We start from the raw sequence: 17,825 nt of genomic DNA, 5'->3' as shown, positions 1-17,825 counted from the left end.
AGGAAAATTGTTGTTTACATTCTGATATTAATTTCAAAGATTGATTGATTTAAACTATTTTAGTTGTTAAATATGTCACGTGAGATTTTGAAGGGTTAACAGATACAATTTTTCTCTAGTGTGGTTATCTTCTAATTTTAATTTATATATTCTGATTCTGTCATGCTAAGTTTTTCTTGAATGCAACTTATTTCCATATGCTTAATAATAATTTAACTCTTCTACCTTCTAGTAGTCAGTTTGGAATATATCAACAGTACATCTAGATGTGTTGTATGTAATATGTAATGCATACTATAAAAAAAGATAACCAATCTTCAAGACAAGGAGAACAGGAGTAAGCCAGTTTCTTTACAGGAATAGCATCTCTAACCATGTGATCAAGTAGATCAGTACTCACAAAGCTATTTAACCTTAGTTTTTTCATATTTTTATAAGCAGCTTAAAATCTGTTTTTCTTTCATTATGTTTGTAGTGTGGACAATTAATTGGATTAACATTTCTTTCTTATACTATGGTTATCTGGCTGTGGAAACTTTGCTGCCAGGAAAGGCCACTCTGCTCCTGTGATCTAGAAACCCTGTTAACATCTGGAAGCCATCTAACAGATGTGGAGTCTGACATCATTGGTAGATCACAAATCATCACACCTGACCAGGAATAGTCTTGTTGATGTTGGCACACTTGAGGTGCTTGAGTGGGACAGGCTTGGTGGGGTAATTGTCTGGTTGTGGAGACTGGAAAGGGATCAGCAGAATTAGTGCCACCTCCTGAGAATAAAGGCCTGATTTTCCATCCCCACATCTGGGAGGCTGAAGAGATTCTCATCTCTGATAGCTTCTCAAAGACAAGAAGGATGTTCATCTACATGGTTGGAAGCAAGAGCCAAACACTAGAAATACCATTATTTTTCTAGACTCCTCTGGTAGTCTCAGATGTTTCCAGAAAAATGTTTGCTTTGCTACTTTAGCTACTTTTTGGGTCCTTCCATAAAACATTTCTGTCCTATAGCTTTTGGCTTGCTGTCAAAATTTCTCAGAGGATTGGAAATAATGGCTTTTAAAGATAGAATTTATTAAACAAACCTGCTACTCAAGCTGCAAGGAATTTGAGAAAACAAAAGCATACTCCTTTCAGGCAAGATTTTCCTGTGCAATTATTCAGTATTTTGTTGCAAACAACATAACTGTTAAAATTTCTCAATAATCACAGGGACTTTTATATGTGGAGGAAGGTAATGAATTTGCTATATAATCACTTTGATACTGAGTTTTATATACTTCAGAGGAAGTATATAGGGCTCTGATTAAGAACAGATATGCAACTGGTGTGCTTTTAACAGTTTTCCAGTGTTCTTTATCCAGTGTAATTACTTTGTTTTGCAGTTCACTAACACTGAAATAGAATAGAGCATAATGATATTCTGTCATTGCAAAGAGAGGACAAATAATAAAAAAATAAAAGATAATATGCCCCTTACTTAACTTAAAATCTCAGTTTCTGTTGATTTCCCTCTAGCATTAATCATGGTTGTCTAAGTTCCTATGTATGTGGTACTTGTTTCTGCTGCTCAGGAAAATTCCCAGGTAGTTAAACACTCTTCTCTGCAGAGGAACTTAAACTCCAAATTTTCTGTTTCCTGGGAATCTGCTTAATTCATGGGGAAAATCTTTACTCCCTGCTGTAACATTTCAGTCCCAATTCAGTGTTACTGGTCTGTGTTAAACATGCACTGAGCTCATGGAACCAGATGAGCCCTTCACAGGCACTGTCCCCTACATGGGATCACAGTACATACCATTCCAGAGACTAACCTGAGCTGGCATCATCTCCAATTGAATAGAAGCCCAGGGAGTCCTAGTGGATGAAAACTTTCTGCTTTTTTTTTTTTTTTTTTTTTTCCAGTTTACTTATTTTCCAGTCAATTCTTATTTTCTTTCCAAATCTGTTACATCTTAACAGCTTATTTTACAAGTCTTTAATAGATGCTTCTTCTTTTAGCTACAGAAGCAATGTATTTAAACACTGAACTTCAGACCAAGGGAGTTTTTGCTTCTAACTGCAGTATGGTAACTTGCCCAAAATACACTTTTCTAGTATGTATTTGCCAGAATTTTTGCTGAGCCACATATGGAAAATGGTCACCAGCTGGAGAGGATTTCAGTTTTGCCTCTAATATTAAACAATTTTCTTTTGAATATTGCAGTAAGGGACATGGAAACATAATGTTAAGGGTAATCCTAGAAAAATTCAGAGCTGTTTGTGTTTTCAAAGAAAACATAACTTATAGTTATGTAAAATTAGAACTAGTTTTGGTTCAAACATCCACAGATTATAAAAAAGAACAGTGAAAGAGAACTTTGTAAGACTGGTTACTCAGCTAATAGCACTTTTTCTGCCTCCATGCTGAGGCATGTGTGCATGGCTCAGTGCAGCATTGTAGAGACCTGCGTAAGCCAGCTCTGATTGAGCTATCTCAGGTACCTAAACCAGAAGATCCACATTAACACACTAGTCTGCCCTGGCTAATTAGCCACTGATAGCCCCAGAGGTTAATTTCTGTATTCATGATTAATATTTAATGGGCTATGAGCAGTTTAGTAAAACTTATTTCTAAACATAATTAATATTGCATGCAGCAACAGCAACAGAGTAATACAATTTACATTAAATACTTCCAGTGTAATTTCTGCTGATTGTATCTCTTTGCTTCTCTTTAGGGGCTCTGAATGTAGATCATTCCTTAATACAACTCGGCATATTTTAAATGAACCGTAATTCAGAAAATTCTATTCTGTCTTAATTAATCAGATAGCTTTATCCTACAGTTAAAGAAACTGTAACAAAATTATGTGGCTAATAAATATTTCTGTCAGTCATTTCATTTCACCCTGCAGGTACAGATTCTTGGATCAAAATAATTATACACTGAATGCTGTAGTCAAAAGGCATAAGATGCAGAAGGTGGTAGTGTATTCTTGTACTAGAGATCAGGCTCATCCTTATTGTGGGACTTTTTCCTAATCATGTCTCATACTATGGACTTCTAATAAATTCTCAATTTGTTTGTTCCTTCATAATAAGTCTTTTCTATGAAAAGAAGTAAAATGCTACTCTTTTTAACTCATAACATTTTGTACCTTCATAGCTGTGATTTTTGGTTTTGTTTGGATGTAGTTGGTGTGCATAAGATTTGAGAAAAGGGAGAAATTTGACCAGAAAACTTCTTATGATTTTGTTTGTAATTATTTTGATTGAAAAGTGATGTCAGACAGTGACTGGAAAAGGCAGAGGGAAATAATATAATGTATGTAGGCATTTTATCCATGGCATAAGTTTAGTAGCTTCAAAAATGGATTTAGGCAAGAGAAATTGCTCATCTGTCTGTTGTTTTGTATTTAGCAGCTGTCTAGACATTCAGTGGATATTAGCCTTTGTAATTCCACTGCCTGCCAGGCTCCTGTGATGATCCTCACAGATTGAGGGTCTATCCTGATAAGACTGTCCACCCTTATTTTAAGGAGAGAAGAGGTGTAAAACCAGATTAACTTAACCATGTAATTGATACTGCACAGAGCTACAAATTATACTGAATATGTACATCAGAGAAATGCAGAGCTAAAAAGTAGATCAAGATATTCTCTCTAATTTTTTGCCCTTGGCTGAGACAGACCAAATGCACTTAAATTGTCTGACTGGTGTTGGGGCCACATGTTTCAGAATTCAGATTGGCAGCTTTACACCTCCTTCCCCTGAAACACCTCCTCATATACTGATCCTTTCCTGCAGCTGTCCCTGTACTCACAAATCTTTCTCTTCCACAGTCCCCATGAAATATCCATCTCTGGACAGTTGCCCATGAGTTTCCCTTTTCTGCAGAATTAAGCCAGTTTTTAACTCAGATATGATCTGAATCTTGTTGAGGATACAAAATCTTTTAGCTGAGTTTGGCATGCTTGGTCTTGGTTGTGCAACATACAACTAAACAAGAATAATTTATCCATCAGCTTCAAGCTGAAAACACATTGAGTCTACTACTGCAGTAGACTTTTTATTACCTTCTTTCTCATGGTCAGAAAAGTGCACACAGTTCCAGAGAGTGCTCCAGTTCACCACTGTGCTGAGAGTGCCCTTGGTGTTCCAGGGTTTGACATCCTCATCTCTTGATGCTGTCATTACTTTGCAGCTTCCTTCTGAACTGTAGTCATTATGCTTCATGTTCTCTTGCTAGTTCTCAAAAACCAATTTGCCACCATTGGAAATATGTCTAATTTAAAACTATTTTAGGTATGTTTCTGCTGCAAATTTATTTCAAGAGTAGCTGCTTTACTTCAGATTAATGAAACCTGGAATAAGTAAGTTGAGTGTTAATAGTGGGTTTAATTCTGTAATGTAGCATGCTATACCTCAAGAGAAGTGTACAAAAGGACAGACAAGTGGAAAATGAAGCTATTTATGTTTAAATAATTTTACTTCTGAGACTACAAAGCTTGGCATTTCTGGAGAAAGCACAAAAGTGAATGAGGAAAAGAAAACACAGACAAGCCAATTACTGAGAAATAGTAATGGAAGAAAATACCATTGCATTACTAAATAGTATTATGTACATAGGTTAATTTGTATACATTCATACAGGTGTGTTTAATTCATTCTCTCTCAAACAGGTTCTAAGTCTGGCTCCAAATGATGGCTTTGCCAAAGTACATTATGGCTTCATCCTGAAGGCAGAAAACAAGATAGCAGAGAGCATACCTTATCTGCAGGTACTTTTACACCCAATGTTTTACCAGTGAAAGGTAGAATTGGAATGTATAAAATGTATCAGACTAGAAGTGTACTAATTATAAATCACTGCTTTAGCTATTTGTTGGAGTTATATTGGTGTATCTCTGTTTATGAACTGGATAAAAACTTGTACACTGAAAATTGTCAATTCTTAAACATCAAGTATTTGTTTTATTAATGGTTAACCCAAAGAACAGAGGTCTGAGCTTGAATTTTTTTAAGGCTGGTAGTATGCTTCAAACATAAGGTGCTTGAAAGATCCAGGGAAGCCTTAAATATACTTCTGAATATATACTTCTTAAATATACTTCTGAGTGTTTGGGAAGAAATACTACAAAATAAAACCTTGATCCAGCTTTATAAAATGCTTGTGTATATGTTTATAGGGACAGGGGCAAATATCCATCTCTGAATATGCCTCTGTCTTGGAGGCACTGAGGGGAGAGGCTGTGGGATCTGGCAAACTGGTAACATTTCTTAATTACTTTCTACTGGCATTATTTATTCATCTTAAGTTCCAGGTTACCATGGTGGTTACATTTTTACCTAATTTCATAGCCTGTCTCTTGCATAGGATTGACTGACTATTTGCAGTAATCAAATGAACTCTTTTAGAAGTCCTATTGAAGTTTTCTTATGCCTTTCATAATTATTTTTTTTTTAGGAAGGACTGGAGTCTGGTCACCCTGGCACGGATGATGGGCGTTTTTATTTTCATCTGGGTGACGCATTACAGAGAATGGGAGACAAAGAGGTACATGTTCAACATGTTCTTGATTTAAAATCTACATCTCTTGAGTGGCTGCAGAATCCAGAAAAGCATTTAATGATGAGCTTAATATTGAAAACAAGAGCAGTCTGATTGCAACACAATCCAGCATGCATGTGTCAAAGTCAAGATGATCAGCAGCAAAAAATCTGTTATAGGCATTACAATACAATCTCTTAGCAACCCTTGCTTTTGATTTAACTTAAAATGTTTAAGATGGCATAGGGAATCTTGAAGCAAAGAACTAAAAATTGACAAGAATTTTAAATGTTTCTAGAATCTGTTTTTTGCTTAAATAACTTACAACACAGATTTTAATGAGAGTTAAAATAATCAGTTACGTGTACATTACTGTATAGAAGTTCTGTTTACCAGTGTTTTGTAAATCTTCCTTCCTTTCCAAAAAAGCACCAGTCAGTATGTGATAAAAGAGAATCGTGAGAGGACTGAATGTGTGGGCTGAGTTACAAATTTTTTTCAATAACTAAATTAGCAAATCAATCAGGAAAACAGAAATTTGTACTATGTATCTGTTGAGTGGCCAACAAAAACAAACATATGACACTGGAAGCCATAAGGGTTTCTCTTTTGTTTATTTGAAATCAAATTATACTTGAAAATGAAATTTAAATGTATGAATTACCACTATGGTCATGGTAGGGGAGCAAAGGATCTTCTTTGAAGACTCTGATTAGTCATGAACTTTAATGTGAGCATGAATTTAAAAACAACAGAAAAAAAGAACAAAACAACATTCCAATTCTTAGGTGGGAAATATGAAAAAAAAATAAGGATTAAAAATCAGAGTAGAAATAGCCATGAAAATTACACCTTTTTAATTACTTGCCTAGTAATGTGTGCAATATTAATACCTAAAAATCTATAAAAAATGCTGGCCTCTTTACTGCTGTGGCCCAGTCAGTAGGTGATTCTCCAGTATGAACTGTAGACAAGTAGGCTGAGATGAAGCCTCTGTATGTGATCCTTCCCAAGCCTAGTTTATCAGGTTAGCTTATTTTTTAAATAATTAATGGAACTTTTATTACAATACTTTATATATACAGTACATCTAAAACAGTGAAATGTAATATCTGAATTTTAAGTTAGATTTCCTTCCCTGCAATAGTCTTCCAATGAGATTTTTTTTAATTGTTCATTTATAAGTGAGAATTAGTTTATCTCATTTTACTTAGAAACCCATGCACACAGACACACACACAGAGCCTGCTTTCACACTCTAACTCTGTCTCCTTCTCTCAAATCCCTGTCCATTGTTCCTGAGCCTAGAACATCCCATTGTCATGTTTGACCAAAGTTACCTCACAGATGTAATTAATGTACATTATCTCTAACCCCAGAATAATTATGTGTTAATGTTTATGAACTTAATGGCCAGATCTGCTGTAGAAAAAGTTTAATTAATGACAAATGAACTTCTTGGGATAGAGGAGACTTCTAAATTTATCAGTGGAAAGTCCATTGTTCAGCTAAATTTTTCTCACTGACCTTGCTAGACTTGCTGAATTTCAAGATTTAATCAAGGAAACAGATCAATATTTAAGTTGCATGCGAAATTGCTATCACTGGAAGTTTGTTGAAGGGAGATATTAATCTATTAGAGCTAAATTAGGAGTTATGAATGTGGCCTTGGGAAGTGTTAGGGAAACTGTATTGAGTATGCCCTTTCCAGTTATAATTAGATAAAATGCCTTATTGGCTTAAGAAAAAAGAAATTAAAACTGAAATTTATTACAGAACAAAGCACTTTTCACACAGAATGCATAAACTGAGTGCATCTCAAACAATTTCTGTCCTGGAAAAGAGCTGCACTGTTGTAGCTGCCCATGTTCCACTGCCAAGATCTTCATGAGGAAAGAAATGTTTCTCACTGAGTCCTGGGAATGAAAGGATGAGTGAGGCAGTCTAACCCTACTCCAACCTGGTAAAGGCAACTTCCATAGCACAGTTCTTCTAATAAATAAAGGTTAACTGTAATTATACTGACATACACTGTAATTATAGCTGATGTATCTTAAAGAGCTGCAACATTCATACGCATCACTCAGAGGCTGGAACAAGTAATTCATTCCTCTTATCATTGGAGCTAACTCCAGACATTGCAAATGAATGCAGGCAGTCAGCATGAGCAATCTATTGATATCTCACTGGTATTACAACTTGGGGGAACAAATGTTCAGACAGTTAACCAAGATAACAGCAAAATTCAGAGATTTTTTTTTTGACCCATGCACAATTTTACTGAGCTTCTCTAGGGATAAAAAGATGACAGTTTATATATGATTTGCTGTTATTCTGTTCATCCACGCTACTTTTGTGTACTTCAGATAAATACTGTAAGGCAACAATGTGTTGCAAACTTTCTTCCATATTTTGGGAAAGTTATAAGGATCAGAGTGCCACATTTTTTTAAAAACTTAAAGAAAATGTACAGACTCTGATTGTGGACTTTGGCCAGTTTCTGTTCAAGGCAAGGATTGCTACCTGCTTCAATCCCTCTTCTCTGAAATTATAGTTCTCATATTTCCCTATTTAACTGTCCTGTTTTTTTCAGTTTGTGGTGTTTTAGGGGGGTTGTTTGTTTATTTGTTCTTTTTAAATTGTTTTGTCTGAAATATTGCAGCTGTAGCAGCAATGCTAGGCAGGAAAGAGGCAGCTCTAAATAACCTTCTCTGCATATGGTTTGTCACAGTACTACAAATGCTGGATCTTTCCTTTCCAAGCATCTCATTTGCTTTCTTTGCTCTTTTTTTTTTTTTTTATTTTTTTTTTTTTTGCTGCTATGCAGGGGAAAAGGGAGAGCAAAGATAATCCAAGGTCCAGTATTAGCTTCAGTAGGTTCTGTCATTTGGTCAATTTTGGCATGGAAAAAAAATTTGAAGAAACTCAAGTGCATTTAATTATTAGATAATTAACACTTTAGCTCTGAAAAGTCACCGTTGTTTTCATCATCACAGTGTCTCCACTGGCAGCAGAAGACAGACATCTTTAATTTGTAGGTAGAGGGTTGAAACAGAGAAAATTAATTTGACCAAGATGAGAAACAATTGGATATTCCAAGGACAGGACATGAATTACTGGCCCATATTTGATGTGGATGGTTGTGAGAAGATTATCCTGTTTTGTTAATGTTGGACTGGACTCTCCTGGCCAACTGATCTATTTTGTTACTTTGAGGTTTTTTGGGGTTTTTTTTTTTTTGTTGTTGTTTGTAGTTTTTTTTCCTTAAAGTATTCATTAGTACATATTATTAAAAGAATAACCCCAACATCCAAAGAGACAGTCTGCTACCTTGCCAGAAAGTGCTGGTTTTTTTCTGTAGGGGCTTGGCTGATGTGAATTTGGTTGTTAACAACTGCAATGTTTTAGGCATACAAGTGGTATGAACTTGGGTACCAAAGAGGTCACTTTGCATCAGTTTGGCAGCGCTCCCTCTACAATGTCAAGGGACTGAAAGCTCAGCCTTGGTGGACAGCAAGGGAAACTGGATATACAGAACTGGTGAAGGTAAGGCTACATCATACTTTTATTTTTATTAAAATTACAGCTGTAATTTCAGTTGTTAAGCAGAGGAAATGCTCATCGGTAAGGTCAGAACTACTGATTGTGAATTTCAGACATTACTGTCAGACTGAGCACAAGACTTAAGATACTGTAAAATAAGATTAGCCTTTTTCAAATTTGAGAATGGGGACAGGATGGCTGAAAATATTAATAAATATGAAATTTGCATGGTAAACAAATGTAACATCTCAAGTGGAAAATGACAGCACAATTTGGTAATGTCTGGAACACTCATTGTGAATTTTTAATTAGTCAGGAAAGGCTGTGTTTTTGAGCTCTTGTGACTTTGGAAGTTTTTAATTGCATGAAAGAAACAAGTATAGATTTCCAGTGATGGATTTAACAAAAGATAATAATCCAGAATTTAAATTTGTTAACAGGTTTTTTATTTATTTAATGCAAGACAAGTAGAGTGTTACTGTTCATAGCAATAGCTTTTCTTTCCAAAATTGCTTTTTAAAATTAATTTATTATACTTCTAATAATAATTCCTAGAAAATTAAAAAATTAGGAAGAACCTTCTTTCCTGTATATTTCAATTATTGGTGGTTTAGAGAAACCATTAGGGATAAACAATTTAAACCCAAAAAAGTACATTTATAAGGAACAAATTCCTTCAAAGTGGTTGTTTCTTTATATTTAGTTACTTAGTGTGTTTAAAAAGAAACACTATGGAAGGGTGGTTATTTAATTAAAAATGTAGTTTAAAAAGGAAGATTGCTCTTTGTTATGGTTTTGATGGAAAAAAAAATAATGCTAGAAATTGAGATTAAAGTATGATTTTCCAATGTAATCTCAGCCACAGCAAAAAGCAGTGAACTTTATGGACTAGCACATGAAATGTGCTCATATTGAACTAATTCTTGAGTGGGAGTGGATGCTTCTTGCCCTAAAAGATGTGGAGAAACTGGGAGCTTCTTAATATGTTTCTGTCAAACAAAAAGGAAATATACATTTTATTTGCTTGGTATTTTAGAGCTACATGTAGTGTTGTTTTACAGTTCCTTACCTATAAACCTTTCAGATTCCTATGTCACAGAAGGTAATAATCCATTCACCCTTGGCATGAGTCAGCTTTGAAGGGTGAAAGAGTTCAGCTGATGTTTTAAAATGGCCAGAGCTTCACCTTGAAGGGGCTTTTCTCAGATGAATCAGGCCATATGTGGAGGCCTTGGTTTGGATCAGCATCTTGAGTGGCTCCTAGAAGAGGTGCTCAGAAAGGGTAAAAATTCACCACTGACCTCCACTGTACAACTGCCTCTCTGGAATTCAATAATATATCTTCATTCCAATCATTTGGTGGTACATGTTTTAGCTGTTTTATTAGCAATAAATAGTGAATCTAAATTAAATTGTGACTGGTAATTTAGTTGCACAGGTATCATAATTTGGGAGTGGTAAGATTTACATTCTTTAAGATAATACTCACAGCTTTAAATATGAAGCTAAAATGTAGTTATATGCATCAGGACAAATATTTGTATTGTTAGTTTTTTGTAACTCAACAAAGTACTTGAAATTTTGAAAGAAAGCAGGTTTAATTCTAATTACATGCAATGCTGCAAGCAAGATCAGAGGTAGTATTCTTCAGGAAGTAGCAAAAAATTATTGATGACATTAGTTTTCTAATCTCTGAAGTACTCCAACTTCTGTACATGGTTTAGTTAAAAAATTATTTCCCCTTGTCACAGAGTAAAAACCAATCAAGTTATTTCCCACTGCTTCACTTCATTACATCCTCTAATGTTTGTGCGGCAAATGTGGGAAATGCTTCCAAATCACAGTGGTGGAATTCAGTATGAGTATATACATGGCACTGGAGGCCCTGACCCTCTCCCTGAGTTTCACTGCATATTAAAAGGCAATGAACTATTTTCAAAAACTTGGTATCTTAATAATGCTAACTGAGCATTTATTTGGGGCTGGGGCAGTAGTGAAGCTGCACTCTTTGGTTCATTCCATTAACCAGCACAGCTGTGGTCTCTGGCATCTTATAGCACAGACCTGGCTTGGTTTTCTTAGAAAGGGTCATCTGGTTTCTTGGGCTTAGAGATGGAGATGTGAATTTTGACATTGCCTTGTTTTTCCACAGAAAATCTAAATTGTCTTTCTTCAGTGTTCTCAGTTTAATAACTTGGGCATTCAGCTTAACTAGCTGTAATCATACAGATGTGAGACATACTGTCCATGCTAGTGGCATTGTTTGCAAGTGAAAAAAGGGGTATTTCCACAGGCTGATTCATTGTTACAGTGCCAATTAACTGTCTAAGCATGGCATGTCTCCTTGTCTGCTGTTAACTGTCCTGCTGCTTCCCTTCAAAAATGTGTCCTGATGCTTAACTTCCTGATAGACAAGGTTAAAAAAAGACAATCTCATACTTTATCTATTTTAATATTACCTGTTTGCCTGGATGTCTTAAGGAAGAGGGTTTTGGGTTGGGCTTTTTATTTATTTTTTTTTTTTCAAGGAGGGCAGGGAATACTGAGAATATCTCAGTAACACTTATCAGGACATGGTAGATCTTAATTGATGGAACTGTGCTGAAGGGAAGTGGATTTTTTAATCTCTCTGCAGCTCACTGAGGCTTAATGTTTTTCCTTGAAAGAATAGGTATTTCTCAGGGAGAAGAAAATATAAATCTTTATATTAGGAAGGGTGCAGTGAGTGATTTATGTAAAGATGTTCTGCTAGTGCTCCTGATTTACAGTATTTTAGGCCTTTGGAGCTGGGAATTCAAGAAACTGTCTTCCTCTTGATCTCAGCTGAAAAGAAACCTTACTTATTTCTTTAAAAACCTGTCCTTTTCCCTCAGGACGATTAGCTTTCCTCAGCCAGTCCTACTGAGTCATTGCATCTTTCTCCAGTACCTGCTGTAGAACTTCATTTATAGCATTATTCTATTCTGGTGCTCATTTAAAAAATATTAAAAGAGATACAATGTTGTTGGATCCTAGAGACTTTTCACTGGTCTGAAATTAATATGTAGGCTTAAGTAACTTTGTCCTTTCTGCATGTTGTGTCCTTTGACTTTTGGAAAGGACCCAGATGATGCTCTGCCAATAATTTACTACAGTGAATAGCTGATTGATTAAAGTAGATCTTGTATGGTTGCTTTTCTCTGATGGCTTAGATTTTATTAATTAAAGTTTCAACTGCAGCAAGAGAAGTGCAGAAATACAATGAAAGTGTTGGCAACAGCACATATCTTTATAGTTTTCCATAGGTTGATAGCTGGGCTTTAATGGTTTAGGTAATAATAGCAAAATATTCACAGTGAAGAGAGAAATTAAATTGAAATGTGTATTTAAAGTGTGGTTGGATGCTTCAAGGTGAGACTTGTGTTGAAAAGAGCAAAGATGATGCATACAAGGGCTGATGTTCAATCCCTGTGAGTGATTGAATAGGTGCAAGGAATCTACTTTGAATGGTTTAGAACTGCCCCTTGCTTGGAGGTTATCAGCATTACCCACTGGAGATGTGGTAACTGATTGTGAATGCTTTCCTATTCTGTTTCAATAACAAAGTGAATTACATTAAACTCTTCACCACTATTTTGTTTTATAGTTCAGTGGATTAGAATGGATGTGCAGTCAGTAGTTATGCCTCACATGAAGGGTAGCAGCCTCTTAATCTCTTCCTGTTTCATTTATAACCATGCATTGAAAGGATTTGACAACACAGAGTAAAGATACTTTCCATATAATAGTCACATAAAAACCTCCAATATTAAAAAATCCCTGTTTAAATAAAATCTACATTATTGCCAGATGTACAGCAACTGTAAACTTCAGTTGTTATTAGGAACTGTATTTAAAAAGCCATATGGAGGTTTATGGGAATCAGCTGCTAGCAAACAAGTACATATGCTCCCAGTGCTGGTTGCCTCCTGATTTTTCACTAGTAATCAGAATACTGCACCAAATATAATATGAATTTTTTGCTCTAACCTGGAGCTTGAATCCTTACATATCACAGTGCCATAAGGATATTTAACCTTTTTCCTGCAGATACCAACTCTTGGATCAGGGGCTGTAAGTCCAGGTCCTTGACTTAATCATTATGCTTTAGTGTTTTTTGTGTTCTTACTATTCAAGGTATCCCTGAGAGTCTGTAATATCAGGGAGACCAAGGCTGGGTGGTGTTTGTACTCACCACTTTATTTATCCCTAGGAGTTGTCTATTGGTCATTATAAAGCACTATCAGTATGTTTCACAGATGGGAGTCTGTGTTTTTAGTAGAGAAACCTTATTGATTTCTGAGCAATTTCTGTCTAAAACCATTGAGGATTTAGTTCAAAATCGATGAGATGTATTTAAATAAATTTGTGTCTAACATGTTGGGGAGGAAGCCTTTAAACAAAAGGACAAACACTATCCTTTATAGGATAACCTTCAACCTGTGGCACTTGAGAGAGAGTAGAGGTGGCAGAGCAGCTGTTGCCTACAAATGCCTTGGACCACCAGTGCTCTTCATGCATCCTCTTGTCTGCACCCTCTGGATGAATGCTCCCTCTTACCTTCTTTCAGCTAAGGGAGTAGGAGGAGTTTGAGGAACAACTTGTAATATCTTTTAAAGTTTTCCAGTTTTGTTGCTCTGTATCACTTTAAACTGAGGATGGTGTGAGTGTAGATTATTCTTTTCTTTCTCTTCTCCAGCCAGTACAAAACCAGGTACTCAAGCTGGCATTTCCTTTTGTAGGTAGGGTGGGGCTGAATAAGTAGCAGTGCTGTTCTCATATACATTTCTGATTAGGAGGAAATTTTTTTTGTACCCTACATTTTGGAAAAGTCAGTTTTCCAAAGATATTCTAGAAAAGAAAAAAAAAACCAAACCAACAAAACCAACCCCAAAACAACTCTGTATTTTTACTTAATGCTAACTGTTAAATGATTGTTATAGAAACCATTAATGAGGGAGAATAACATGAATGGACCAGGAAAAATAAGTGTTCTTCCTCATATTTTGATAGGAGAGAGAAAAAAACTATTTGTTATGATAGAGATTACTACAATAACAGTAGTGAAATCCATATTTTCTTACATTTTAGCCTAGCTAAAGTTGTTCTACTGGGAGAAAGTATCTGTATTATAGACAACATGTTCTAGCCAAAGTTTGCTTTGTTGAGCCTTTTATGATCTAGCAATATAAACCTATTTTTTCAGATCAACTTTTCCTCTATGTAACAAAAAACTCAAGTGGAAAATGCAACTGTTTAATTTACTTGAGGATGGCTAATAATCATAGGAAGTTTTAAGACTGAAGGGGGGCATTTATATCACCTAGTCTATTCTGTGTTGTAGAGACTTTTGAGTTTTTCTCATCATATAAAGAGGTAGTGTGGGAACATACCATATCTTATTTCAGTGTGAAATGGATTGAAAATGTCTTACAGAAATGCATTGTTCAAGAGCACAAAGGAAAAATGAAAACTATTCACCCAAAATAAGGTTTAGTGAGAAAAGTAAGCTGCTGGGAAATTGAAATTAACTTTTATCCAGATCTATTGTTATACTGTGGGTTTTTCATTTATATTGCTATAACATTAAAATGACTTCTTATTGATGGAATAAAAGGTTTTCTAAGCTATCTGATTTCTCCATATATAATGTCCTAAGGCATCAGAGAACAAAAATTTAAATTCTGCTGGTTTTTGAGTTTGTATGTATAAAGTGTGAGGCAGCTCACACATTCTTAACAATTGTGTCCATAAATGATCACCTGGCATTTCAAGTTGTATATAATTCTTGCAATAGCATCAACACATGCAAATGAATCTCAGCAAGCCTTTTTGAAGGTGTAGATCATAAATTTCAACTCAAGTGGTGTGTTTAAATTTGGCCTCTTTGGTCTGTAGTATTCTGCCAACACCTGGAGTTCCAGGTTGTGTGGGTGGTTTTCCAGTTGCAGGAATGATTCCAGGTCACATGCACAGCATTTAGGAAGATCAATTTAGCAATACAAAATGATCACTTAAAGAGCCCTTGGGCTCATCAAAAAGCAAGTCAGAGTGTGGCTTAATCTGCAAAGAGGCTGGCTATTGTTGAAATTTTGCAATCCAAATGCAATTGAATCTGAAGAATGGTGTGAAAGTTATTTTTCCTGCCTTAACGTGTCAGAGTGGAATTTAAAGCAACTTGATAATAATGTTAAACACTTTATTTTATTGTTTTTAAATTAAAAAAAAAAAAGTTAATAATGGCAGGAAAAAATAAAAATGGTACTAAAGCCAAACACAGTAATTTCTCAGTGCAGTAACATGGCTCTCACAACAGTCCCTAGAGAAAAACTGGAAGCTCATTCGGGATGAGGGCCTTGCTGTGATGGATAAAAAGAGAAGCCTCTTCCTGCCTGAAGATGAGAACCTAAGGGAAAAAGGAGACTGGAGCCAGTTTACCTTATGGCAACAAGGTAAAACATTCTGTATTTCTTCTCTTGCCTCAATTTCATGATCTCAGATTAACATAGTGTTATAAGGAGTAGCAACACAGCTTTTTTCAGAACTGTTTTTATAATCAGTATGTACAGAGGAATGGAACTGATAAAACAGTGTTCAAGACCCTTGTGACAATGAACAGGAGTTCTTTATTCTAAACCATGTTGTCCCCAAACACTTCTGAGGGTCTCTTGGCTATGCTAACTGTTCAATGGGTGCACTCCTCTTCTGGCAAGGCTGCCAGCTCTTTACCTGGTAATGCATAGTACAGGTCAGCCTGAGGGAAGGTGGGGAGCTGGGAGAAAGCACATCCTCAGTTCTGTGTTGCCAGCTAGGGGAGATCTGTCATTCAGAAATCATATGAGCAAAAGAATATGAGTCTAATAAGCCTGCTGCCCTGCCCCTGAGCTGTGCACTGGGAGGCCCAACTCTTGGAATGACCTTAAATTCTTATAAAACTTAAAAACATATGAAAGAATACTATAAAATAAAATGTTGAAAGCAATTCGTATCAAAATGTAATCTGGTGTTGAAATGTTATGACACTGGGGGCATTTTAAATCTCTTTTCCTATGCATCCACATTAGTGATTATACATTTAAAATAACATTTTTTAAATGGTAGAAAGCCTGGTGTTCACAAATAATGTAGAAGTAAAATGTGTAGGCTGCTATGATACTATAACATGGAGGTACTTAGGTTGTACAGTCTGCAAAATGGGAATAGTGATATTTACCTGTCTCTCAGTGTCAAATCTTTGGCAGCTTTGTTGCACTTCTGCAAAGCAGAAAATGGAATGTTCATTCATTACTCTTACCAATGCTCTACCCATTATTTTCACTAGGAAGAAAAAATGAGAATGCCTGTAAAAGTGTTCCAAAAACGTGTGCTTTATTGGAAAGATTCCCTGAAGCTACCGGCTGCAGAAGAGGACAGGTACTTGGAAAACTTCTTCATTTTTGCAAATTCATAATTCTGGGAGCAGGGGATTTTGAGGAATAGAGGGACATGTATAGAGGAATGCACGAACTTGGTGTATTTAATGATGCCTCAAGCACATGATAAACTTAACAATATGCCCTATTTTAGCTGTCAGCTAATACCAGGTGAAATATATTAGCTGAGCAATTTTACCTTGTGTTTCCTGGGAGCCCACGGTAGGTAGGTCACTATTTGCCATGGGTCAGCCAGTAAGTAATGACTTACTAAACCTCAGCCTGAAGTGACCTGATCTGACTCATAGCCTAACTCTGCTTTGAGCAGGAGGTTGGATTAGGTCATTTCCAGCCTGAGCTTTTCCTTTTTTTCTGATTTGAACCTAACTTTACATAATTTAGTGAGCCAGATTCTCACTGTGATAAACTTCACCTGTCTTCCCCAGGCTAGCTGCATTAGACAGAGGGAGAATCACCTTGTGGAAACCAAATAGTGCTACCACATGCTTGTTTCCTTAAGCAAAGGAAAGAAATTTTACATCCATAATTGTGGGTGCAAACAAATTTTTTTTCCAGTGCCTACAAAGGCTATTCAGCTATCAGTTAAAGTAATTTAATCATGCAGTCAACCTGTATGGATCAATACACATGCAGTGGTTCTGTAGGACATAAGTTTTCATTTTTTTCCAAGTTTTTTATTTTGACTACAATGACTATGTGAGAATATCCTTCCCATGGTAAAATTAAGGATGCAAAAGTTGAAAAGCACGGTGCTAAAATAGCCCTAATTCAGACCTTTGAGTGTATGTGCTCATCTTTTTGGCCAGTCCCTTGCTTTTGATGTGCAGAACTACACTGGGTGGCTGCTGCTGTGGGAATGAACAAGGCTGTTGTTTCATTGATTGTTTACAAAGGCTGGTTATAATGCATATAACTGATGGGAAGTCATCACACTCAATGTAGCTACAAGAAATCTGCTCTCAGTCACATCCAGAGCCAAAGTGGATCTGTTGGTGAGGGCAGATTCTCTTTGAAAGCTGCTGTTTTGTTAATGATTTCTTGGTGGCCTACATGTTATCACCACGATATGGTTTGCAGAAATGTTCTGTATTTACAGCTGTAGCTGTAATCACATGTTTTGAACACATAAATGTAAATAATCTGAAAAGTCATGCTCTAGAAGTTTAAACTAGTGTATTACATACACTATTATGAGATGCTTAGGGCAATTTTAGTTTTATGTTAGCCATGACTCAGATGTTACTGCTAAAATAAAATATCAGCTGATCCCTATTCAAATACAGAAGCACTGGTAAGCA

At 35.9% G+C, this 17,825-nt stretch overlaps 1 protein-coding gene across 3 annotated transcripts in view; it reads left to right on the top strand.

Moving 5' to 3' along the window:
• ASPH (aspartate beta-hydroxylase) overlaps positions 1 to 17,825 on the top strand; it is a 107,342-nt gene that overhangs the window by 76,864 nt on the left and 12,653 nt on the right. For all 3 annotated transcript variants that reach the window (XM_079301817.1, XM_079301819.1, XM_079301818.1), the window contains 5 exons: positions 4,665 to 4,763; positions 5,450 to 5,539; positions 8,942 to 9,079; positions 15,411 to 15,546; positions 16,416 to 16,507. In XM_079301817.1, the coding sequence (XP_079157943.1) occupies positions 4,665 to 4,763; positions 5,450 to 5,539; positions 8,942 to 9,079; positions 15,411 to 15,546; positions 16,416 to 16,507 (555 nt within the window). The remainder of the gene's footprint in view (positions 1 to 4,664; positions 4,764 to 5,449; positions 5,540 to 8,941; positions 9,080 to 15,410; positions 15,547 to 16,415; positions 16,508 to 17,825) is intronic.

Source organism: Erithacus rubecula (assembly GCF_903797595.1).
Source record: "Erithacus rubecula genome assembly, chromosome: 3".
Classification (NCBI taxonomy): domain Eukaryota; kingdom Metazoa; phylum Chordata; class Aves; order Passeriformes; family Muscicapidae; genus Erithacus; species Erithacus rubecula.
The sequence above is the reverse complement of the archived record's forward strand: the minus strand, read 5'-3'. Positions and strand labels throughout refer to the sequence as shown.